The sequence below is a fragment of the Pristis pectinata genome, chromosome 4 (genome assembly GCF_009764475.1).
Source record: "Pristis pectinata isolate sPriPec2 chromosome 4, sPriPec2.1.pri, whole genome shotgun sequence".
Lineage (NCBI taxonomy): Eukaryota > Metazoa > Chordata > Chondrichthyes > Rhinopristiformes > Pristidae > Pristis > Pristis pectinata.
This window is the reverse complement of record NC_067408.1, coordinates 86752332-86778329: the sequence shown is the minus strand read 5'-3', so window position 1 is coordinate 86778329 and position 25998 is coordinate 86752332. Positions and strand designations below refer to the sequence as shown.

General features: G+C 38.2%; 1 protein-coding gene across 1 annotated transcript in view; it reads right to left on the bottom strand.

Annotated features, from left to right (window-relative positions):
• sytl5 (synaptotagmin-like 5) overlaps positions 1–25998 on the bottom strand; it is a 155557-nt gene that overhangs the window by 26694 nt on the left and 102865 nt on the right. Inside the window, exons 3-7 of the mRNA XM_052015040.1 lie at positions 19855–20070; positions 11335–11447; positions 7148–7268; positions 4997–5125; positions 234–309 (exon numbers count right to left, since the gene is read on the bottom strand). Of these exons, the coding sequence (XP_051871000.1) occupies positions 234–309; positions 4997–5125; positions 7148–7268; positions 11335–11447; positions 19855–20070 (655 nt within the window). The remainder of the gene's footprint in view (positions 1–233; positions 310–4996; positions 5126–7147; positions 7269–11334; positions 11448–19854; positions 20071–25998) is intronic.

Below are 25998 nucleotides of genomic sequence, written 5' to 3'. Positions count from 1 at the left end.
TAGATTTATACAACATTGCATTTACTGCTTATTTGGCAAATATTTAATTCAAATCTGATATCAGAATCAGGTGACATATGTTGCCAAATATACACTAGTGTAGGGAAAAAAAAATCTACCAATGCAATAGAGCTTATTAAAATTCTGATGAGGAATTAATCTGAATGTTTAACCTGGTTTGATTTAGTTTTCTCAAGATCATGTGAAATTTTGGACAAAGATGTCCAACTTACCTTCTTCCCGTAATCTGATACAATGCTGTGTTTACTGGATGCTGGTGAGAGCTGTGGTCCTGGTGTTGTCATTCTGCTGTGGTTAACAAACGGAAATGAGGACCATGATTATCGACAACTGCTTGTATTGTGTTGGCCTCCACTGTAAATGAGGTAGCCACAAGGCAGCTTGGCAACACTCCAAGTCTAACCCCAATCTTTACCATGTTTTACTTTTGGGGATGAATTTTACAGGGCAAAGAAAGTGCACACTTTCTATCCTTAAATGTCATGGGAAGTGCACCTGGTATTTTCCCCAAGTGCCGTCTTGGTGGCTGAAGCTGTGTGCCAGGATTCCAAAGCAAATTGCCTGCTACTGATACTGCATGAATATTTAATATGAAAGCTGCTGGTCATGCAGGTCTGTGCCATGTGCACTGTAGTTCAGGTAATCTCTACCAAAATGCTGTGTAAACAAGGTTTATTGCTGGCAGACCAGCTTTTAAATACAACTGATAAATAAAGGACATTCAGTCTGTTAATCCTCCATGAAAACCTAGGGTGTCTTCATCAGATAGTCCAACTCATTTTTGAATAAGCCCAGAAGTTTTGCCTCTATTACACTGCCCAGACAACTTTTCCAGGTATTAAATTGTATTATATGGAAAATTACTTCCTTGAATTTGTCCCAAATGGAATACACTTGTTACCATTTTGGCCACCTGTCCTGCATCAGTGGTTTAACTTGGTACTCAAGGTTAGCATTTTCCATAGTATCTAAAACACATTTCCACTTTACCGCAACCTGTTTGGCATCACTGGATAGTTGTCAGAACTGTAAATTTCATCCCTACTCTCATTAAGCATGCTCAGGTTCTGTACTTATGAGTTTATTCATGCTGAATCCCTTAATACTGTTCCAGGGGAACATAAAGCAAATAATACCAATGTTATTAATTAAGCTTTTGAATCCCTAATGATAAGTGACATACAACTAAATGGGTAAAACTGGAACTAAGTGAGGGCCATTTAATTGTGCTGCCAATGGAGAGGAACAATTAGTATTTGGTTGTGCCAAAGACTGCAGAGTGGTTGAGGGACATGACATTACTTTGGTTGGGGATATTTCTGCACTGGGTGAAAGCGATAAATTTGACTAGGAGGTATTTAAGTAGCTGTAGACGAAGATCAGAGAGAAAACCACATTGTTTTTTCTAAACCTCTTTTTCAAAAACCTGAACAAAGTTTTTAAATATGGAGGGGTCATGGGCAAGAAAGATGAAGAATGTTTTTTGCAAGGAAGGTGTCAAGTCAGTGAAGAACTGATGCTATTGGCTGTGTCTAAATGGTACCAACAGGAAGTTACATGGTCACGGGCTGGCTAGAAATAAGGGAGCAGAAGGTGAGCCTTACAGATGAAGTAAACTTAGAGAAGGGAGGGGCTGCAAAGTTATGGTGGGAAGGGACCTGGTGATTTGTTTCTATCTCAAGAGAGGCGAGGCAAATTAGCAGAAACTGGAGAGATGGTGGATTTTCAAAATCTTTGCAATATTTTCTTAGTTTGAGCTTAGAATCAATTTATTTCCCATGCCATAGTTCAGTCCTAACCTCCATGCAATCTCCACACAATCAGCACCATTCTCCTTGTGACTGCATGAGTTTCCTCCTGGTGCTCTGGTTTCCTCCCACATCCCAGAAGTGTGTCTGTGTGTAGATTAATTGGCCACTGTAAATTGCCTCTAGTGTACATACTTCCTGGTAGAATGCGGGAGGTGTTCATGGGAATGTGGGTAGAATAAAATACAATTAGCATAGGCTTAATGTAAAATGGGTGTCTGATGATTGGCATGAGCAGGAGGGCCTGTTTCCATGACATCTCTTTCTATGACTGTTATAATAGAACCATAGAACAGTACAGCACAATACAGGCCCTTCAGCCCATCATGTTGTGCCGACCTTTAAACCACACCTAAGACTATCTAACCCCTTCCCTCCCACATATCCCCCTATTTTAAATTTCTCCATATGCTTATCTAACAATCTCTTGAATTCAACCAACGTACCTGCCTCCACCACTACCCCAGGCAGCGTATTCCATTCCTCTGGGTAAAAAACCTCTAATGCTACTTATTTATGGATATAGATCAAAATGTGCAACTATACAGGGACATGAATTTATAATAGTTCTGAGGAATATCTTTTACTCCTTGAACAGACCAATCTACACCATCAGCAATTGCATGGACATCAATTAAAAATGGTAAATCCTGAAGAACTAAAGTCAATAACTCCAGTGTTCACTGCACCATCATTATCTGTACAACCCAAGGAAATACACATCATAGCATCATTGTTCAGAGTGAAAGGAAGAATTTCTTAATTACTGTTCTGTCAACGACACATAATAAGAGGTCCTTTCAAAAGTGGATAAAATTATCAATGGGGACCAAAAGAACTTTGCCCGGCATTCAGAAATTGCTAGAAGTAGGTAGCATGACCAATATCGAGTTAAAGACTGGGGTAGGGGAGTTCTGAATAAATACTCGAGGAAAATTTAAAGAACTTAAATTACCTTTTTAGGTTTTTAATGATTAGCTTCAAATCTGTCACCTACTAGATTGGCCAGTCAGGAAAGCACAATGATTTCCTTTGGCCGGGCAGAATTAAAACTGCCCTTCAGAATCTGCCACAAATAAAAACTTGCTTTCACTAATAATGAGTATGGAACAGTACTGATGGGCTGTTAAGTAAAAAGTGCAGATACAAAACATCCACCTGATTGTAACAGCCACTTTCTCTTGGCGTCAATCTAAAGCACATGCAGTTAATGACTTAATATTTAGATTGAAGGATTAGTTCGTGGATGATCCATGCTTTGATTATGGCTGTGAATCTATTTTAATACTAACTCACTTATTTGTTGTGTATAGTCGTGTGAAAGTCTAAGCTACTGCTTGTGAGGCTTCAGACTCTTAATATCAGTTCTAGACTTCCTGTCAACATTTTAAAATAAGAAACTGGAAATCAGCCACACTGCCTTAATTCAACATGGCATGCATTATCTTGGAGATACACTTGCGGTTGCCATAAAATTACTCATGTTACATTGCACAACAGTCAAACAATGAAACAGTGCTGCGGTTGTCATCTTTTTACATCTCATTCTATTGTCCTGTGTGAGAGCAATAGTAAGGCTAATCCTTTGTTTCGGTACACACAGTTTTAGCAACCCTGCTTAAGGATACACTAGAAGACCAGTGAAGAATAAACATCATGATTTCAAAGCCCGGAACAAGCTTACCAAACCTAAACTATCTGCAAATGTTGCAGAAAGGACTGAGAAGACATGTCATACAAAGTTTTAAATAATAACAGAATCAAATCAGGTCAAAACGAACCGGCTACTCATTTTGGTCAAGATTAGAGATATAAAAAAAGAAATCCTGGAAGTAATAGAAATAATGAAAGTAATAATCGACTGTCGATTTTCATGGAAATTGAAGTGTAGAAGATCATGAGATGAAAAAAAGTATCAAAAAGGATAAATGTATATAAAATAACAAATCTCAAAAAAATGACCATACTCAAATAATTTCTATTGTTATGGAAATTGGGCAACTATTACGATCGATAGTGGGCAGAGAGAGAGAGAGGGGAGCTTTGGCAGAGAACAAGCCACACTTTTTGGATGTTTACTGGGGGAGGCCGCCTACCTCTGCTTGCTTACTTTTGCAGGTGAACTTGTGGATAATTGTTAAATCTATCAGCAGTGTACAGTGGCATTACAAGCAGCCTAGAGCATCTTGAGTCATGTGACCAAAGGAATGAGGTGTTTCTCAAAAAATGAGTGCAACAAAAATGTTTCATAACCTTCTGTTCAGGCTCACTTTGTCTCATTTAAATAATTTCAAAGCCCAGTGAATCATACACAAATCAGAAAGGCACTGATGAAACAGTTTGGTCTTACATCCAGTGGGCTGAGGATTGTAACAATCTGTTGTTTGCTTCTCTTGACTGCTAGTTATTCCTATTGGAAAATTATGTGTAGGTGGACAAAGAAGCTGACACTTTCTAGGCTGCCACACAAAAGTTTTGAATGATAGAAGGACAGCCAGTAGAAAAACTGTCAATAGTCAAACAGTCATTCTCCAATTTTGAGTTGATTTAAAAACTGGAAAAAAAATCAAGGTCGAGTTGTTTTGAATAACTGGCTGAAGAATGTATTTTGTACCTCTAGAAATTAGCAGTTATTGTTGTCAAATTGGTTCCTGGTGTAAAAATATTGTTGCTAATAAGATTTCCATTCTAAAATACTAATTTCATAAAGTTAAAAAAAAACAGGAATTATTTTTAAATTTTAAAAATGTCAGGTTGCAGTTTAATCCTTGGCGAATCCAGTATTCCCTTTAAACTAAAGGGCATTTATTATCTGTTTTATGATCATCCTGTACATGAGCATTTTCACCATTCACCAGGGGGAATTCTGCTGTAGTCAGTCAGGTCTTTGATGCTACACATAACTGGGGAAAAATAAAACAGTTAAATCTGTATAACAGACTGAATTTAATGCATTTTGCAATCAATTTCACATTATAAAATGCTAATTGTCTCAGTGCTTTTTAGAAATATCTGTAAATGTCACCTTCTGAGGCAAACTAAGATATGGCAGCAGAACATAATCTCCAGGCCATTATCAGATGAAAGCAACAAGATAAAGCAAATAACATCCCTGAAATGTCCCAGAGGTTTATACAAGGTTGGTTTTAAAAAGTGTTATCCATTACCTGCCAGAGCGAGTTGTAGAATGTATGCTTTCCATTTCAAAGTCTGAGCCTGCATAGCCATTGCTTCTTCCATCCTCCAACTTTGTGTCTAGTCCCTGATCATTCTGTACCTTCGATTTGCCACGTTTTCTGTCAGAAAGGAAACTGTCATTGAGAGAAGAACACAGTTCCATTGTCCATAATTATAAATGGCGGGATTGGGGAATCGGTAATGTGTTTTGAGTTTATTTCTTTGCCGCATTAGTTTCATCCATTCTTTATATTTGGGTGGATTGAGTGTTACTATCAGAAAGTGACAGCAATCAGATCTAGAGTCATCCCAAAATGGGCAAACCCCAGTATCAAAGAAAGCCTAATGCACCTTCACGTCGGGCCCAGCACATAGATGCAATCGTAAGGAAAGTGTGCCAGCTTCTTTACTTTCTTAGAAGGTTAAGTTTATCACTGAACACTAAAAAATTTCTACAGATGCACTGTTGAAAGTATCCTGACTGGTAGCATCCTGGTCTGGTGTGGCAAATTTGAATGCACAGAAACACAAGAAGCTGCAGAGAGTAGTGGACTCTGCCCAATACATCATGGGCTCATCCCTCCCCACCATCGGTAGTATCTACAGGAGGCGCTGTCTCAAGAGGGCAACATCCATCATCAAAGACCCCCACCATCCGGGCCATGCCATCTTTTTACATCAGGAGGTACAGAAGCCTCACAGGTTCAAGAACAGCTACTTCCCTTCAACCATTCAGTTCTTGAACCAACCAGCAAAATGCTAATCACTACAGTTTAGCGACACTATGGTCACTTAAAATTGATTTTTTTTTGTTCTAATTGTGTTCTTTCTTGTAAAAAAAAAAGATGTGTATAATTTATGTTAAATTTAAGTTTTTCTTGTGAATGCTGCTTGTATGATGCCATGCGTCTGTGATGCTGCTACAGGCAAGTTTTTCATTGCACCTGTGCATATGTGTATTTCTGCATATGACAATAAACTCGACAACTTGGATAGCTCCAGGTAAACAACAATTATCTTCATTAAGGATGGTTGGGAATTTTTTTGTTTTCAGTCTCAAAGTGAAAAGAATATCCACTGCAGTGTCAAAGTTTTACTCTTATATGCATATGACAAGTTATATCAATTGTTTTCTGAACGTGTTGCATTGACCACTAAATATCAATAAATTTGAAATGCTTTTTATACATCAGAACAATTAGAATAAGAGAAAAGAATTGGGTAATGCTTTCAATTCCAAGGACTAGAATTCAATCCAGTGCAAATTATGGAATGAAAGTCTGCTCTTGTTACCAGGGTACTATATGGAATGAGCTTGGCCAATTGCAATACATCATTCATTGGGTGTGGACAAACAATAAAATGCTCCTACATTGACAACTAAGAAGTTGAAATGAAGCCCTATTCTTGGGACATTGTAGTACATAAAATTCACAGCACAGCAACAAGCAATTTAGCCCGACCGCAAATTAAAAACCCGTAACTATATACAATAGTTTAATGTTCAAATGCAACAGCACAAGAATGAGATACAGTGAAGAAATCATGCTTCATTGAAACAAAAACTACTTAGTCTTGAGGGAATTACCGATACAGTTTAGTAAGCTACTTGAAGACAATTTTTCTGCAAGTGTACCTAATGGCTATGTGAAGAGAGAAGTACACTATGGCTAGCAGGTTGCCAGACTCAATCCTGTGTGAGATAATTTTAGTTTAGGCAGCAGTGGAAACATTCTGGCTGACCTGTTTGCAAAAGGTATGGCCGGAGAATACATCTGGTTTGCTGTCTCTGAAGTTTGTCCATTGATCTGTACTAAAATTTGCCTTTTGCATTAGAACCAGTTGAATGGTTTGCTCAAACTGTACATGAACAGCAGTCACTTAGATGAATTTCTGGAGGGCACCCAAGGAACTGCATTTACCACAAGTCAGTTCATAAAAGGATAATAAATAAATAAAAAATGGGAGAAAAATTTTCTGCTCAATAGCACAAGCAGCTCAGCCGATGCGCACAACTCTTACCCAATAATAAATCTAGTTATTGAATGAAGGTAAATAAGATAACTCCATTGGGTTTAACCTCTGAAGGGAGAATTAATGCAGAAAATGTAACAACTCCTCAAAGTTGCTCTATTACTTACTTCAACCTTTTAAATGCATCTGGGACCATCTTCTTCTCATTTCTGGTCATTGTGAAGGACTTTGAAGTTTCCTCTGTATTTTTCTGGTGTGCTTTTCCCTTTGATTGCTCAGTCTTGTCTTCTAATATGAACAAAAAGAGGAAACTGCATTTCTAGTGCTCTGGAAATAATCTACCTGTTGTTTCCCACAAGCATCACAACAAAATAAGGTCATGGACTTGGATCATTATCAAGTATTAAAATATTTGCAAACTGGACTTTAAAAGTATTTTTCATGTACACAAGAACACAAATAAGGCGATTCATTTGTAAGCTGAGATACTCCAGTTCAGGATTCCCAGCAAACACCAGTAGATTGTGTATTTTGCTGTGCATCATATCTGGGTTTTTATATCCTCCATTTGTAGCAGAATGTGTAGTTCTACACTTTCATTAGGGAGCTGCTAGAGTGCTTCTAACTTCAATTCCTACTGAGAACCACACAAAGGACTCCCATCTGCAGTCTCTCGTGTCTCCCATAAAGCTGCAAGATTCCAGTTTAACACAGAAGATAAAAGAATGTTTATTATTTGGTGTGTTTCTTGACAAAAAATCAAGAAATAGTATAATTTTAACATCATTGAACATTATTCTCTTGACATATATGGGGATGCTGGAAACAGGAACTAAAAAAGAAGGCTGGAAACACTCAGAAGGTTAGGCAGCACCTGTGGAAAGAGAAACAGAGTTAATGCTTCAGGTCCGACACATGCTGATGGAACTTAAATGTTAACTCTGTTTCCCTTTCCATAGGTGCTGCTTCACCTGCTAAGTCCTTCCATAATTTTCTATTATGATTTTCTTGGTAGAACCATGCAAATCTCATCCACCAGGAACTTGCATTTTTCACCATGTGGTTTACTACTGCAATCTAATGTTTAGCAAATGTTTCTTCTTCAAAGGGGTGTATTAAGATCCTAACTTGGCGAAATAAAAGACTTGAAAACACATAGTACCCTCCTCTATTTCGGGGTAGCTCCAAAGACAGGCTTGGCAGTTCCACCCTGATGACTAGAGGAAACTGTTTGTTGGTGAGCAGGAAAAGTGGGTTAAGAACAAGACTATGCATTGAATTGAATGAAGTTCAGGATGGCAGGATTGAACAGCAGGCATCTAGAAGGTTAAAGCAGGGCAATGAATCAAGTATTTGAAGAACATTGACAGACTGGCTCAGCTTATTTTTGGAAGCCAACACTTGAACCAGTAAATGGGTGTTTCACAGTATTTAATAAAAAGTAGTTCAAAAGTCACAGCATGGTCCATCTCCAACTCTTTCCCTTCTTTTCTGTATCTCTGTCTCAGGGAATAGGGTTAGCGACAAATGTGCATGACAAGCCCAGAGACTCGCACAGCTATCTTGACCATATTTCAAACTACCCTGCCTCCTGTAAGGATTCCATTCCATTCCCCCAGTTCCTCTGACTCTGTTGTATTTGCTCCAATAACAGATCTTTCCATGCAGATGTCACCGTGATGCCTTTCTTTATCCTTAACTGTGGCTTCCCCTCTACTGTTCCATTGTTGGAACAGCCCATGACTGAATCCCATCTATTTCCTGCACTTCTGCTCACCCCTTTCCTCTGGGATAGGCGAAGGATCGGGTTTACGAAACTCTCACTTTCCACCCCACCAGCCTCCACATGCATTTGACCGTCTTTTGCAATTTTCACCACCTACCACATACTCTGCACCCACCTTTCATCATTTCCCTACAGAACTCCTTGGTCCATTCTTCTATCTCCGTGAACCATACTCCTTTTCATGGCACTTACAACCACAGAAGATGCAACACCTGCTCATTTGCTTTATCCCTTCTTCCCATCCAGCAACACAAACAGTTCTTTCAGGTGAACCAGAGATTCATTTGCACCTCTCCCAATCTGCTGTATTGCATTCAGTGGTCACAATGTCATCTCTACACTGGAGAAAACCAAATGCAGATTGGATGACCTCTTTGCAGAACACCTTTGCCCAGTTTGCAGGAATGATGCCATGTTTCCAGTACCATCACTTTAACTCTGACTTATCTGTCTGTGGCTTCCTGCACTGTTCCACGAGGCCTGATGTAAGCCTGTGGAACAGCACCTTATCTTTTGTCTGAACACATTGCAGCTTTCAGGACTCTATATAAAACTCAACAATTTAAGTATGATACTATTTGTATCAGAATTAGCCAGTTCTGTTGCAGATTATCCACTGGTATTGTTCCTTTCCATCTCCACTGACATTGCCTGATCTGCTGGGCTTTTCCTAGAGTTCTGTCCTGCATTTCAGTTTTTACTAACTCATTAAAATCCATCAACTAGATGGCTTCATTAACAACTCATCATGAAGGCAAACTTTCCCACTCTCAGAGATATTCCTTTTGTCCTATTTTTCTGCAACTTAAAGCTAACTTGTTTTCCCTCTTTCCCAGTTCAAATGAAGAACCTTTGATCTGAAATGTTAACTGTACCTCTTTTCACTTATGCTATCTGAAGGTTTTTCCATATTTTTTTGTTTTATTTCAGACTTCCAAACGTCCGCAGTTTATGATTTCCACTTTCTTGATTGTCACATAACAAATTCTATTTCATCTCTGCAGTTCTACTTTCAGTTGAAATTGGAACAGAAAATCATGCAGCTAAGACTCAGAAGTTGCATTTTTAGTTAAATACAAATTAACGCCTGCGTCATCCTTGTGAATTCATCAGGAAAGTCTTTCATTTCTGCTCTTTCATACTGATATTTTACGAACTGAGGCAACCTCTTCAACATTTCAAGAATGTTACTTTATGACACTACTGCAATAGTTTGGCTCCCTTTGATGAAAAGCTACTCCTTTTTAAAAGAAACCAGGTTCTGATATTTCTATGTTATCTGAGATCATTTTTTTTAAAACATTCAAATGAGTGCGTTGTATGTGTTCACAATGATTTACAACATCCCACTTGTGCCAATCCATTGACACATACTCTTTTAATTGGTTATTGGTTCACAGGAGGTGTGACCATGCAGAATAGAGGTTCACATCTTTAATTTTAATTATTTTCATTGTCAAGCAGATTTGTTCAGCAGTAATTTGGATTTGCTGAAAAAGGGCACTTACTCTGAAACAGGTATGCTCCAGTGTTTTCCAAAGAGGATTTAGCCCACATGCACAAGGCAAGTACTGCAATTTCACACTGTTCAATTTATTCAAATAGGGCACCTAATAACTGGATACCATTTTATGGGAGCTTGAGGAGAAACATCTTATTCAGCAACTACTGGACTTTCACATTTAACTGCACTTATGCAGTGGCCAGAAGTTGCAATATAATTGCCACATAATTAGTTATCTCCACAGTACAATGTAGACCAAAAACATGTCACAAATTTTGATTTTCTAAACTTGTTGTTTAGGTCAGCCAAGCCAAGCTAAACTTCAGTACACCCTTTTGTTTTTTTTAAAAGGTTTTAGTCTAGATTTTTCCACAAGTGCTGCAAAGAATCCAGGACTGGCATTCCACCGACTGACAGGGGCTTTTTTTTGCAGTTGTCTCAGTTCTCACTCCCTCCAGTGACTATCTCAATAAGAGGATACACTTGATTTAGTCACCATCTATTTACCACAACCTCTGGTCAGGTGAACTAAAACAGTGAGTTCATCAGGTATTAGAAGTAGTTTGGACTATACAAAATCCAGGTAAGTAACTCAGTGACTCCAGAGAAAGGCACCTTTCACTGTAACAACACAAAAACTCAGAGAGATGGTCTTGACTGAATGTCTCACCAATTTGAACATGGGGCACTGGTGCAAAGCCTGGTTTAATTGTATTTCTCTATACTTTGTCTAAAATTTGCCTCCTGTTCTACTCACTGCATTTACAAAACAGTTGAATGGCCCTTCGACTTACCAGCCTTCAACGAAGCTGGGCAAGGCCAGCACTTTCACTGTAATAGTGTCCACTACAGCTCCCCATTTGTGGCTATTCAGATAGGTTTAGCAATAACCTCATCATTACAGAATTTTACTGCACTTAGTCTCAAATTGATAACTGGCACCGCAATTACTATCTGACCTGTGAAATCAAAGGAATTGAAATTTGTTAAAATATTTTGAAGATCTAAGAAAGGGATGTTGTTCATTTAATGCAAATACCAAAGGAATTATCTGGATGTCCCACCTGTAGAGTTCCTGAGGGATTGCTTGATCATTTCACTTCCCAACCCTGAGACATTCTTAAAACGCTTTGCTCTTTCTTCAAAAAACCATTCACCAGTGACTTCCCTCAACTGTCTGTAGAAAGAAAGAACAATGTTAATGCAGCCTTTGTGCAAAGTAACAAAATAAAATCCTACTTTTACATTTTAAGGTGTGTTGGTCTCTGAATATATTTGAGTTTATTAAGACTACTAAATAAGTTTTCATTTATTGAATATTCTTGAGATTCATACCATATCATATGCAACATATAATTGGTGATATTACAAAGAAATTACAATAGAACTTTAATTCAGAAAGATAATGACTTTTAACTTTGTTGCTATTTTGTGATTCAGGCACAGTAGTGTAGCGGTTAGCGTAACGCTGTTACAGCGCCAGAGTCCCAGGTTCAATTCTGGCCGCTGTCTGTAAGGAGTTTGTACGTTCTCCCCGTGTCTGCGTGGGTTTCCTCCGGGTGCTCTGGTTTCCTCCCACGTTCCAAAAGATGTACGGGTTAGGAAGTTGTGGGCATGCTATGTTGCCGCTAGAAGCATGGCGATACTTGCAGTCTGCCCCCAGAACACACTAGGCAAAAAGATGCATTTCACTGTGTGTTTTGTGGCACATCTTAATTGATTTTGTGTTTTAATAGTATTATTTTAGAGATAAAAAGGTAAACAAACTGATTAATACTGCATTCAAAGTCATACAAAGTTAAAAAGATGCAGGTTGAAATATTAATGAAGGGTACTTCGAACATCAGTAGTTCATAGAATTAATGAAAAAAAATCAGGATGCAGGGGTCTCTATTTCCTTGAGCAATATTTCTTTTGGGAAGGCCTCCACTATTAAAGATGCTGCAATGCACAAATCCATTTGGGCAGTAATGCATTGGCCCTTGTTAGTCATAAATAACCACTTCCTATTCACGTGCCATCTGCATCATTTTGTGGCACAGGCAAATATTGATTTTAGCATGGATCTTGTACAATAAATCTGACCCCGTATCTGCGTGGGTTTCCTCTGGTTTCCTTCCACATTCCAAAGACATAGGGGTTAGGAAGTTGTGTGCATAATGTGTTGCCGCCGGAAGCGTTGCAACACTTGAGGGCTTCCCCCAGAACACTCTATGCAAAAGGTACATTTCACTGTGTGTTTTGATGTACATGTGACTAAGATATTGTATGAAAACCCAAAATACTATCAGTATTTTTTAATGCCTCAATAGTCAAACTATTATTCTACATCTTGAAATCTCTTTTTCATGTGAAACTTTTTGCCTGCTAACATCACAATATGGTCAAGGTGTTATCAGATTCCGAGACAATTGAATGTCGAGATTTATTTAAAATAAAGCTCCAAGCATTGTGTTCTCTCTACACCCATGTGCCTTACATCCTATTTTTCCCCATTAAATTCATATTATTTAATTTCTTTTGTTTTATAAATTCCCCATACTACATCTGATGGGTCATTCAATACGTTCAGCTGGATTATTGCAAAAACACAATGGGAAATTGAACTGATGATGTATCGTCAACAGAACAATGAAATAAAGCAATCTTGTTGCTGAGGGAAAGAAATCCTGTGGATTCCAGCACTGAGGAGCAGCAGACTACACCCAGGTTGTGTTATTTAATGAACCAGGGTGAGGTTGGGAGGGGCTGTCTGCACAATGATTTTCTAAATATTTTGCTTGCCTTGAAGCTCAAAGAATTCTTATTTTTGCTGTGCAATGATCTTTTTATAATTTGGTAAATACAACACTCCTTTATTGTGGAATAGACACTCAACTCCAGACTGGTGCTAAAACTATCAACCTTCTGATTTGCAGGTGAAAATTCCACAACTGATCCAAGTTGACATTATCCCTTTCTTCCCGCTGCTGCATTTCATCTTGTCCTTTGTCTTCCCCCCACCCATTTTCTCTGTCTCTTCATCTCAATAGTTGTACATTTTCTTCCAGACTTTTCTTTCTCTACCTCTTTAAATGTTTATTCCCCAACCCCACACCTTGTTCTTTTTACTGTATATTTTGATCTCTATCAGGTCCCCAGATGTCAAGCTTGTGCATTTATCGAATGCCTTTTCCAGAATGCAAAGCAAACCATTTAGATGCACAGTATTTTTCAAGTCTTTTGCATTTACTTATTCACTTCCCCAACATCCCTCTGGATAATGCTTAATAACAGTAACACAACAAATTCAGAGAAACTTGTATTCTTAGGGCACAAAAACAGAGTATGCTGGAAAAACTTAGCCAAATCAGACAGCATCTGTAGAAAGAGAAGTAGTCAATGTTACTGGTCTACAGCGCTTTGTCAGAATTGAATTTTCTGGATTTGTTGCAGATTTCTAAAACCTGGAGTTTTAAAAAAATTATATTTAGGGACTGTCCATTCCCTTACACACAATGCAGAGAATTTTTTTAATAAATGTAATATTTTTGTATGAATTCAATGAGGGCAATCTTCACATTTAAGTCCTGGGAAGTTATACAGCGAGGAGAAACACCTGGCCTTTCTAGGTCTCCATAGTTTCATTCCTTTGATTTCCATTTTTCCCCAAGTGATGTGGTTGAACAGCATGGGAACCATAGTAGTTTCATTGACCTGAAGCATTAATATGCTCTCTCTTCATTGATGCTTTTTGAGTTGAAAAATAATTCCAGTGCTGTCTTTTTAAATTTCAGTTTAAAAATATTTATAGAAGCCCAACAGCCAATCCAACAGCCAAACAAACCCAGAGAATAAATCGGTAAATTTATAAACTGCATAAGCAAGCAGGGAATCTAGAGGAAATTAAGCTACAGATTTAATTGCAATAAACAGCATTTATCTTAAATATGACTGAATATTTAATCCTTATTTTCAAAGAAAATAGTACAAGAAGAGGCACTTCGGCCCACCATGTCAGTGCCGACCATGATGCCAATCTAAACTAATCCCATCTGCCTGCACATGGTCTGTCTCTCTATTCCCTGCCTGTTGACGAGTTAGTCTAAAAGCTTCTTAAACATTATTATCATATCTGCTTCTACCACCGCTCCCCCCCCCCCCCCCCCCCCCCCCCCCCCACCGGCAGCACGTTCTAGGCACTTAACACTCTGTGTAAAAAATAAATTGCCTTGCACATCTCCTTTAAACTTTCCCCCTCTCACTTTAAATCTATGCCCTCTAGTATTTGACATTTTCACTCTGGGAAAAAGACTCTATCCTATCAATGCTTCTGATAACTTTATATACTTCTATCTGGTCACCCCCAGCCTCTAATGCTCCAGAGAAAACAATCCAAGTTTGTCCAACCTCTCCTTACTGCTAATACAATACCAATCCCAGCAATATCCAGGTGAATAACTTCTGCACCCACTCCAAAGCCTCCATACCCTTCCTATAGTGTGGTGACCAGAACTGTACACAATACTCATCTAAGAACAAGTAACATCAAACAGTTTAGTGAAAGTAAAGCAAGGAAAAAATATGAAATAAAATGTCACAGCAAGTACAGAGCAGCAGTTGAAGGCAAGTACATAGGGCAAGTGAAAAGTAATTTATCAGTTGTTAAACAAAAGCCAATTGCCTCATATAGTATATAATGACCATCTACGTATCCGGCAGTGTTGTTAATTAATTATTGACTGCCTTCAATAAAGGACGCTTTTTTAGTAGCTTTATCCTTGTTACTTGCCTTATGAAATAGTGATACTGGAGCACCCTAGAGATGCCAAGTTGGGGATATGTTTGGGAAATTGCTGATTGACAGAGCAGTTAAGGCAGCCATTAAGTTTGAGATTAAAAAAAGATGGGTTCTCTACATAGAGCAGTTATGAAGGCAGCCAGCAGGAAGAGCAGATATGTTGTTTAGCTGGAGGAGTACGAGAGGTGTTGGCCATTCTTTTTGTATGTGGTACAAATGGGGAACAAACAAAATTGTTGGTTCCAGGAGAAGGGACAGAACAGAGAATCAAGACCATACATGAAATGGAGATGACGACATTGCAGCTGGTAGTAGTGTTAAGATTAATGAGTTTATTCGCACCAAGAATCTTGGGTGAGATCTCTTGCAAGGATATTGTAAAAGTTTGAAAGGACATTTTAACCCAGTATCTCCAGAGATTTTTGAGAAATTGAGCCCGATATCGAGCATGTGAAAAATATGGCCTGGCTGTGCGTGATTTGGGCCTCACTGCTGGTTATTGGCCTAGGAGAGGATACTGACTTTGGTTCATTTATCCTCTGTTAAATTTGGGTCATGTTGCAGAAAAAGCCTTAGAAAATTATGTCCAGTGGGTTGAGGTGCTTGTTGTCAATAGTTCAGATCTCAGTAAAAATAGAAGACCATGGATAGCAGTTTGGATGACAGCAAATTTTTGAACAGTGGAACCAGGAAGGCACACTGGTAGGTATGTTGGAACAGTCAGCTCAATTTCTGGGTTTTCCAGAATAATAGTTCCTATTATTTTTGGGTATACTAGTGGGTACCATCCATGCACGTAATCCAGAGTGAGGTGGGGAAAATAGGTACTTACTATACCTTTGAAGAGCGGATTAACAACAGTACATTAATAGTGATCTTAGTGAGTTTGCCCCGATCAGTGTGCTAACCTGTGTCTACCTATCACCTCTTGTGCCCACCCCACCTCCCCTCTTTTGTCCACCCATCACTGCTCTGCTTTTGCCTCCTATATATTGGACTACCCCTTTTCCCATCTTCGGTCCTGAAGAAGAGTCCTGACCCAAAACGTTGACCGCCTGCTTTTCTCCACGGATGCTGCCTGGCCTGCTGAGTTCCTCCAGCATCATAATGTCTTCCATCTAGATTCCAGCACCTGCAGTCCTTTGTTTCTCTGGTGTGCACATCTATATTGCTGCATGTCAGTCTGTGCAACATGCAAGTTAGTATCATTAATACCTTTTGGGATGTTAAGGAGTTAACAGGAAGATTATTTGTAATCCAGGGATTCAAGGTGCTCACTATTCTAGTGTTGGACAACAAGAGCTGTGCACATTTACTTTTCCACAGGCAGCAAGGGGCAGCACGGTAGTGTAGCGGTTAGCATAACGCTATTACAGCGCCAGCTACCCAGGTTCAATTCCGGCCGCTGTCTGTAAGGAGTTTGTACGTTCTCCCCGTTTCTGCGTGGGTTTCCTCCCACATTCCAGAAGTTGTGGGCATGCTATGTTGGCGCCGGAAGCGTGGCAACACTTGCAGGCTGCCCCCAGGACACTCTACACAAAGATGCGTGTCACTGTGTTTTTCGATGTACATGTGACTAATAAAGAAATCTTATCTTAAAAATCCCTCAGTACATTGGTGCCAAGATACTTGGGCAGGTGTTTCTGGTGGAAGCATCTGAAGAGGCTACCACAAGGTGGAAAGGTAGAGGTACAGAGCACAATGTCAAATGAATCAGAAATGCAGATTAGGGCAAGACATCCTGGAGCGATGAAAAGTTCTCGAAGAGCAGTTTGAACTGAGGGTTCAGTGGAAACCGTGATTTTGCTTTTTTCTGAGCTTTGGAAATATTCACAGTCAGTCATCAGATGCAAGTAGAGGACTCTGTGATTTGTTTTAAATGACATCAGAGAGCCAGTTCACTGGAATGTCAGGATGAAGGCTGTACGTTGATAAGGTTGAAACTGAGAAACTGGTGATGTGGCAAGGCTATTTCAATCATCAGATGGTGTTGCTGCAAGAAAAGGCTGTGGTGCTTACCGGATTCCTGCTGCTCATGGAGTTACTAAATGGGCTGAATCAAGCTCAGGTTGAGCTGAAAGTATTGAGGGAGGATCGTGTTGCAATGCAGAGGTGATTCAAGAGCTCTGAAGATTTTGAGTTATGCTACACTTTGCCTGGACTTGCTTATGTGGTCTCAACACAAAGTAAACAAGGCACACCAAGGGAGAGTAAAAATAATTGTGCAAGCATTGGAAACAATCTGAAGGTGCAAAGTCAGAGACAGCAATATTCTAATCTTATAGAGGCAGCAGGGAAGAAAAACATCTAATCTGTGGAAAGTCAATGTGAAAGTGAAAACGCAAGATATTAGGTGCAAAGATAGGGTGGGGACTCGAGAGATTCAGATCAGAAATATTTATTATTGAGTTCATTTCCAACATATTTTCAATTACCATGATGTATAACTGTAATTACTGCTTTGATCTGTGGCTGCTTACAATTAAATTGATGTTTCAAAGTGTATGCATTGCGATATGTAGTTGAGGTCACAAATTGTAGTACAGGATGTACTCAAGTACAAATGAAACTGGGATTCAGTAATTCAACTGGGTGTAGATACTGGACTGATAAATTTATTTTGTATTGTAGAATTAACATGAATATTTGTAAATCATTGAAATATATTATTGCATGCAAATGGTCAATAGAAAATACAGATAGCTGTTGAAAAGCAAAATAAAAAAATGCAGATGCTGTAATTCCAAATTAGAAATTGCCAAGTTTTGATGAAGGGTTATTGACATTAAGCATCAACTGCTTCTCTCTGCCTAGTCTGCTGATTCTCCCCAGCACTTCTTGTTATTGTGTTGGTAATGCCTTCATTTATTTAACAAGAATACAATTTAACAAGAATACAAATATTGCAACTAACATGTAATAATTGAGGTAAAAGATGTGTTTAATTACATACGAAGCCTTTAAATATTGTATTTTATGTATACACTATAATAGCATGATTTTTGAAACACTATTATAATCAGCCATGGTTATTGGTTAAGAGTTCATGCCTTCAATAAAGGATGTATATTTAGTAACAATATCCTTGTTACTTGCCCTACTAAACAGTAATATAAAAGAGCTTATAGATGCCACACCTTTTAAATCAGACCATCAAGAAACAATAAAGGAGATGGCAGGGAAGTCTAGCTTAAAACATAGAATATGGGAGCTTGATGGCTGAAAATCTTACTCAGGAAACGACTCTGCCTTCAGCCACTGTGGCTCCATGCTTGAGCTGAAGATTTCAAGGCACTTGGAAACAAAAGGGTAGGAATTTCTAGATGGTTTAATCCAGAATACAGGCTTACTTAATTTAAGGAAAAGCTAGGTAAGTGCACAGAGAACAGAATGCTATGCTGATAACTGGAAGAGGAAGGATGGAGAGGAGACTCAAGTTGAGAATAACTCTAGCATGAACTGATTGGGTCCCAATGGCCAGTATCAGTGTTCTTTGGGTTTCTGTTCACCTGAAATTTGTTCACTGGAGACTTAATATTTTGAAATGCATTTCATGCAGAGGGAGGATATTCCAATGAGGGTTTAAAGTGTATAATCACCAGTATTCTATGATGCACATTCTGGGCCAAATTAAAGAAAATGGAACTGTTTCATATCAATATCCTTTAGGCCAAGGGTTGATTTATCACCAATTATTTCAACGTCCGGTTATTTATTCAGAAGAATCGAGGAGGCAATGTGCACTTTTCCCCTCAGAACCATTGTGGGGGCTTCTCTTTTTTTCCCCCACAGAGTCATACAGCATGGAAACAGGCCCTTTGGCCCACTGAGTCTATACTGACTATCAACCACCCATTTACAATAATCACATTTTATTCTCCCCACATTCCCATCAGCTCTCCCAGATTCTACACCTCAGTCATGCAGCAGGGGCAATTTACCCTACTTTCTGTAAAGGAATACTGACATGAAAACAAAATTACTTGTACCTCTTTCTAAATTTTCATGATTCAAAGCAATAAATGACAAATGTTAAGGCAGATTTTATGCTTAAGTGCAGTGCATGCCTTCATCGCTTTTAAAGATATTAACATTACTTTTAAGAACTCCATAATTCAAAGGACTTTATTAGTCTCCATATATATCACTGGAAACCCAAGGCACAATTGTTGCTAATTAGTGACCATTACCATTATTTTTAAGATGGTTTCATTTAAACTGGAACATTAAAATTAGTGCTGTAGTAATTATAATTCTTGCTTAATATCACAGCTGCCTGTGGATAAGTTATACCAGGTGTCTTAATGTTTTAATGGGCATCATCTGATGAAAAAAAAATTGTGTAATCAGTTTTACTTTAGCAACTATGCTATGATGATGTGGACAACTGTGCATTTAACAGAAGGCCCATGGTGGCCTGAAGATGAAGTAAACATGGTTTTCGTGGTGTTTCTCCTTTACCATATATAAAGCCTCATCACAAAAAATATTTCACAATGACAACGCCCAAATAATATTTCATGACAAGCATCTGTGAGAAGCTTTGGCGGTTCTTGTTAATTATCAAACCACATACATAGATGACTTTTATTTCCCCAAAATCACTCATACAAGTTAAAGTATATTACATTTTCATAATGTGGACATTGACTACTGGTAACCAGGGACAAGAGCAATAATGCTTCATTGTGACAATAATTAACTGTAGCTGTGATTAAACCCAAATCTCAAAGAGGCCCAACAGAATTGCAGAATTTTAGGCTTATTCTTTTGGTTAATATTTGCATATAAATTAAATACATACGCAATTTTAGCACAGGCTGTGCATTTCCAGCTCCCGTTTTTGACTATAACACGACATTCTGCACACACGCGATCATTGCACATCTGGCACAGGTCCCCTCTAAAGAAGATTAGGCCAAGTGTCTTCTGGCATCGTTTACAGACTCTCTCATTAATTTGCTGCCTTCTTCGATTCACCCCGCCACCACGGATTTTGATGAGCTCATTCTTTAATTTCCTATAATAAACCAGAGTATGCTGTCAGTAACTGACAAATTGGAAAACTCAAGCATCAATTTATAAAAGCAGCTACTGTTGACTGAGAAAATTCAAAACACTGCAGCTTGGAAAATCCCTAATATTACCACTAGACTAACTTTTCTGATTGGCGTTGTTTAATGAGAGCAGTAACACCGTCAATGCTCTAATAATATTACCCAGTATCTGTGGAAAGGGAAGCTCCTTTTCTCTCTGCCAAGATGTCACCCAACCTAAGGAATATTTCCAACATTCAAATTTACAACATCTATAGTATTTTGCTTTCAAATGAAAAATCAAACAGACACCGCAAGCTTTTGTAGTTTCAAGAATCAGTTTCCAATTCATCACTATACAAGAAAGGCAGCACCCTTCAGTTTAATAAATGTTAGTGGATGGTAGTAGAGCACAACAGCTCTAAAAACAGGCCTGAAACACAAATCTCAATATTGATTTTGGATTTAACTTGACAACTTTGTTCTTGTGGACAATCCACTGACCCATGCAAATGTGAATCAATAATATCATGCACAATACTCAAGCAAGAATAGGGAAAGCTTGATTAAGAGAGAAATTTGGTATACTTCAATGTATCCTTAATAGTTTATTGAACTGGATTATGCCCAGGGTTCCACCCCTCCATTCCTGGAGACTACTAATTCAACACAACTATACCAAATAGTGCCCAGTGTTCCAAAAGTATTTCATGGGAAATTCGAGACATTTTGATCTTATCAGCAAGGAATAAGTGTGCAATTCCTATCCTGATATAGGAACATCTGGCAATTTAAAGCAGTATTTTTGTTGCTACAGGGAGACAATGAAAGATCTCTAACCTTACAGCAAAATTAGTTGTCACCCTGAAGACCATGTTCCAGTAGAGCTACATCACTGTCACATAAAGACTAATTTGCAACATCACAAACTACTGGTCTGAAATACTTTGAAGCATTAAATTTCCTGGTCCCACAAACCTATTGCTACTTTGGTGGCACTTTTCGATGGTTTACCAGAGCACAAAATCCCAAAGAATGAAGTTCATGTTCGGGCCATCGGAATAAGGAAGTTAGAAGAGCCAATCAGACAAAGATGGGAGATTTGTTGGTAACAGGCTACAATTGTTTTCTGGTCTCTTAAGGTAAACTGTTGCTCCTTCAACACTCAAGAAAATACTGCATATTTAGCATTTTTTCTGCATATTGTTTGAGTGGTGCCAACAGTCTCTTTAAGGTCTGTTAATTAGATGAATCTACTACGAAAGCACCATTGGAGATTGGCCTTTGTGGAACTTGTGATGCACAAACAAATCCAGGAATCTGGGTCTGAAGAGTACAGGAGCCTGACTTTGGTATCAAAAGACGGCCCACGTTCACTTCAGGCAACCTGCAGAGCTTCAAGAAAAGGCCTTTACCAGATGAACAGTGGCCAGATTCCCACGCACATTAAGTGTGAGAATCTCTGCTACTTAATGCACAACCATGTTAAATTTAGAAGTCTTTCTGTTTTACCATAGTAAGAAATAAATAGAAGGTAGTTAAATAGTAAAAGGTGTTAAGCTGGGGTTTCTGCGCTCCTACAACATCTAGGATCTTCCATAGATATGCAGTTTCCATGAAAGAAATCTCTTGAGCCAGTTGGACAATTACGTAATTGCAGCAGCCAATAAAACAAAAATGCTACAGAAATCGTATACAGAAAATTATTTACTTTTGCTTCAAAATCTTCAAGCATTATCATTGTAAAGAAATGAGTCTAGCTTCTAACTTGATTCAGATTGACAGCAGGAATATGATCATTGTTGGCTTTATATCTAAAAGCGTTGCATGAAGGTTGAATATAGAGAAAAGCAGCATGGGCACAGGTCCGCACCAGGCATCAACCACCCATGTGGAGTAATCCTACATTAATCCCTATTTTGTATCATTCTCCCCACCCCCAAGTATCTACCATGCGCTTACACACTAGGGACAATCTTGTATCGATATATAAAAGTTCATATTGAGGTTTCTTTGCTTGCATCTCACCAGTTATTTTGTGGAGGTTTAACAATTACTGCATCCCATGATGTAATCAAAGTACTAAAGGACTACAGGGGCCAATTAATCTACCAACATGCACGTCTTTGGAATGTGGGAGGAAACCAGAACACCCAAAGGAAACAGAAGCAAAAGTATGCGAACTGCAGACAGACAGAACCCAATGTCAGGATTGAACCTGGATCTCTGGCTCTGTGAGGCAACAACTCTATTTGTTGTGCTACTGTGTCACCCCTAATCACTTGGATATTTTTAAGATAACCAATCTGATTTTGAAATATAGAACAGTTGAAAATAATTGTTAAACTCAAGTATTTTCTCACTGCTTAAATTGTTTTGATTATCTACAATTCCTCCCAAAATATGAGTGATAGAAAAGGCAAATCCATACAGAAATACAGCAGAGAAATAAGCATTTGTTTCTTGGGAATCTGGTGGAGCTGCAGTGCTAAATTTCTCTTCCTTTTATTCTTTAGTACTTTGATTACATCATGGGATGCAGTAATTGTTAAACCTCCATAAAATAACTGGTGAGATGCAAGCAAAGAAACCTCAGTATGAACTTTTATATATCGACACAAGTTGCAAACATTCTGCTTCTAGTCATCTGTTTTATCGCAGGTACTTGGGTGGAAGTTGACAACACACATGGTTACTTGAAGGGAAACTGCCTTATTAAGACCCAGGCTTGGAATACCAGGATGGAAAAATGCTTCAGGAAGATCATCTAAGTAAATTCTTCCCTTCCTATCCCCTCCCCAATCCTCCCATCACAAGCATAATCATCGACTTCAACTGGGTACAATGCCCACTTGTAGTCACACATCAACACCCAGGTGATCTGACTTTAATCATGGTTTGAGAAATATGATCCTTTGTTGAAGGCTGCTCAATGTTATAATCCACTTGAATGCTGTGTACTGGCTGTCCATTTTTAAAAATTTTTACAATCCTTTTATACTTGTGTTTTTTCCTAATTGTATTTTCCCCACCCACTTTACTTTGGTTTGAACCTTTGCTCTCATTTTATTTTGCTCTCGGATTTTTCTTTTAAATCAGATTCCACCCCCATCCCTGCCCCCATAGCCCGGTCCTTTTAACAGTCCTCTTTTCAAGGACTCTAGTCCCACTCTGGCTCAGACGGAGCCGAACTCCTCTATCCTAAACAAGTTTTTCAGTCAGCCAATCATTTTCCTGCTATGGTTATCCCACTGGAAATCAGCACATGGGCAGGGTAGTAATCCCTGTTTTACCATTCATGAGGTGTTAGTGCTATTTATTAGATGTTACTTTATACCCGAGTTGCTGTTTATGAATGGCTTTACGATACTTATTGTTTCATATCACTAAGGTTCATTTGGGTAACTATTACATTCTGCTTGGGAAGAGTGTATATTCCAGTAGGAATGGTGTGATGGGGAAAGGATTTGAAACACCTTTTGTTGTTTCTCTTTTATATCAATTGAAAATTAAAAATTAGGTATGATGGCAAAAACTACAAAAAAAAACTTTGGAAAAGCCTGTAAATTCTGGTCATTTGAACCAACATCACGTGAATGTCTTGTTGCTGCAGTATTGCAAATAGGAAAGAAGAAGAAGTAAGCCATGTGTTATAATGGGACTTGAACGTAACAAAAGTAATTCATCTCCTTTGTGGGTTAAATTGAATTGAATTGTTCAGTCTTTAATTTACCAGCTAGATCCCAAATGAATTAAAGGGAAAACATCAATGAAGTGTTTAGGGAATGACAGAATGCAAACTACTTTGTCATTTTTTCCCCTGCAAATTAGTTTTGTCTTTCTAAAGGAGGAATGATTTTTGGATTTTTTTTTTACTTTGAAATACAAGACAACACAAGATCTATTTTCTTAGTACTAAAGATATTCACTGCACATTACAAACTCAAGCCTGCAAAATATGTGATTCTCATGTGTGATGCTAAAGTTAACAACTTGGTTCTTTCCATTGATTCTCCAGATTTTTAAAACAGTGTCCAATCTACAGCCCAAAGATAATGGTCCAGCTGTCTGACAAAATGTCACTGGGAAAAAATAACATCTATAAATGACATCAATGGGAAATGCTAGTTTCCTTTAAAGCTTTGTATCACGACGTGTAGTGTAATAGGTGGTACTGTGGATAGAAGTTGATAAGTGCAATGAATCATGTTGCTGTGTAATGGAATTGACATCAAACTGTATAAAGTCAGTGATCCTATTCTAACCAGATAATTGTCTTCAGGCTCTTAAGTAATAAATTCTTGTGTGTTATTTAGCAAGACCTCTTATAAAATAGATCACTGCTGAAATACTTGTGGGGCAACATTCCTACATCTTTCGTTATGTAAAAATGTTGGGAAAATAGTGTTCTCTCATTTGTAATCCTTTCATTCTTCCACACTGCTAAATGAAAACAGGACATTGTAGTATGCATTTTAAGGCAACAGATACAATCTCACAAATAATGGATTAGTTTAAAACACTTAATGACTAAAAGTTTGAAAAAAACTTAGACCAGCTTCAAATAGCTTTAGCTTTTTCCACATCACAATACCATTCTGAACAAATATGCAGAACTCCACACAATGTTTCTCTTAATATATACAGCTGTGTGCTGTAATATCTACTGTAATGTGAATGACCAATATAACCATGTTTATCTCTTCAAATCAATCAAAGAAGCACCAGAGCGTACATCACAGTAATCTTCTATCACTGTCAAAATGGGTGCCGATTCAGTAACCTTCCACTGCTTGTGAGGGTGTCTGGTGAATGTAATTTTGCCTTATTATCTGAATGCGCTTATTTTGGAATTTGGCTCTTCTGTTGTGAGAAGAATTCCTGTCATTATTTCCTTTTGCATTACCTGTGTCAGTATTAATTACTATGGTTTTGGTTTTGCAATATTATGACAGTGACAAAAATAATAGTCTTTTGAAGTGTTGCACGTTGGTCATTAACTCAGTTATAAATTGGGAGGTAATTTTTCTTTTAAAAAGTTCACAACTTGCTGGTAGGGTGCAGCGCCACTCCATTTCGGTCTTTGGCAATTTCAATCTCACAACAAGGGATTTCTTTCATGGAGTGGAATGTGACCAAATGAGGCAGAACTGAAGGAGCGACGTCACATTGTTTTATCTTCCATTATCGATAGGCCTAACAGCAAGCAACTAATGTGGCTAAGGCTGGCAGATCTGTTTTGATAATGTAGGCAGCCTGTCCCAGCAAGTGGTGTAATTTGTCTGGACTTTGCAAAGGCTGAATGCTTTTTCCTGAGCCAAAAAGGTACCAGAACACCAGAGTAAGAAAGTATTTGGTACAATACAAGACCAGTATACATGTAAAAAGAATAGGTTCCACAATAAACAATCATGGTTAACAAATGAGGCAACAAACAACATTATGTTAAAGGAAAGATACACAAATGCAAGAGAATCTGGGATTATAAAAGTCAGATAGTGATATGAAAGTAACACAGGGATACAATGAAAACAAGCTTGAAAAGGGAATGTTAACATGAAAGAAAATTGTAAGAGGCACATAAAAGCTGATGGTGATTTTTAAATGTTCAGGAGGAGGAACAGTAGAAGGCATGTTGACCCATTAAATACATATTATCAAGACTACAATGGACAATATGGATTTGGCAAGCTTGTTAAATGAGCATTTGTCATCCATTCTTACAGTGGAGAAAGTGTTAGACTACAAGTGAAGTGGTATATAAGCTGCAGGATGGAACTGATAGATTTAGTTAAGAAAAAGATGTGGGAAAAGTGAGGCTGCAGATAGCAAAATATCCAAGATTCTCCGGTTTGCATATCAAAGTATTAAAACAAATTATAAAATGCATATCCCATGTTTTTGATTTGGAA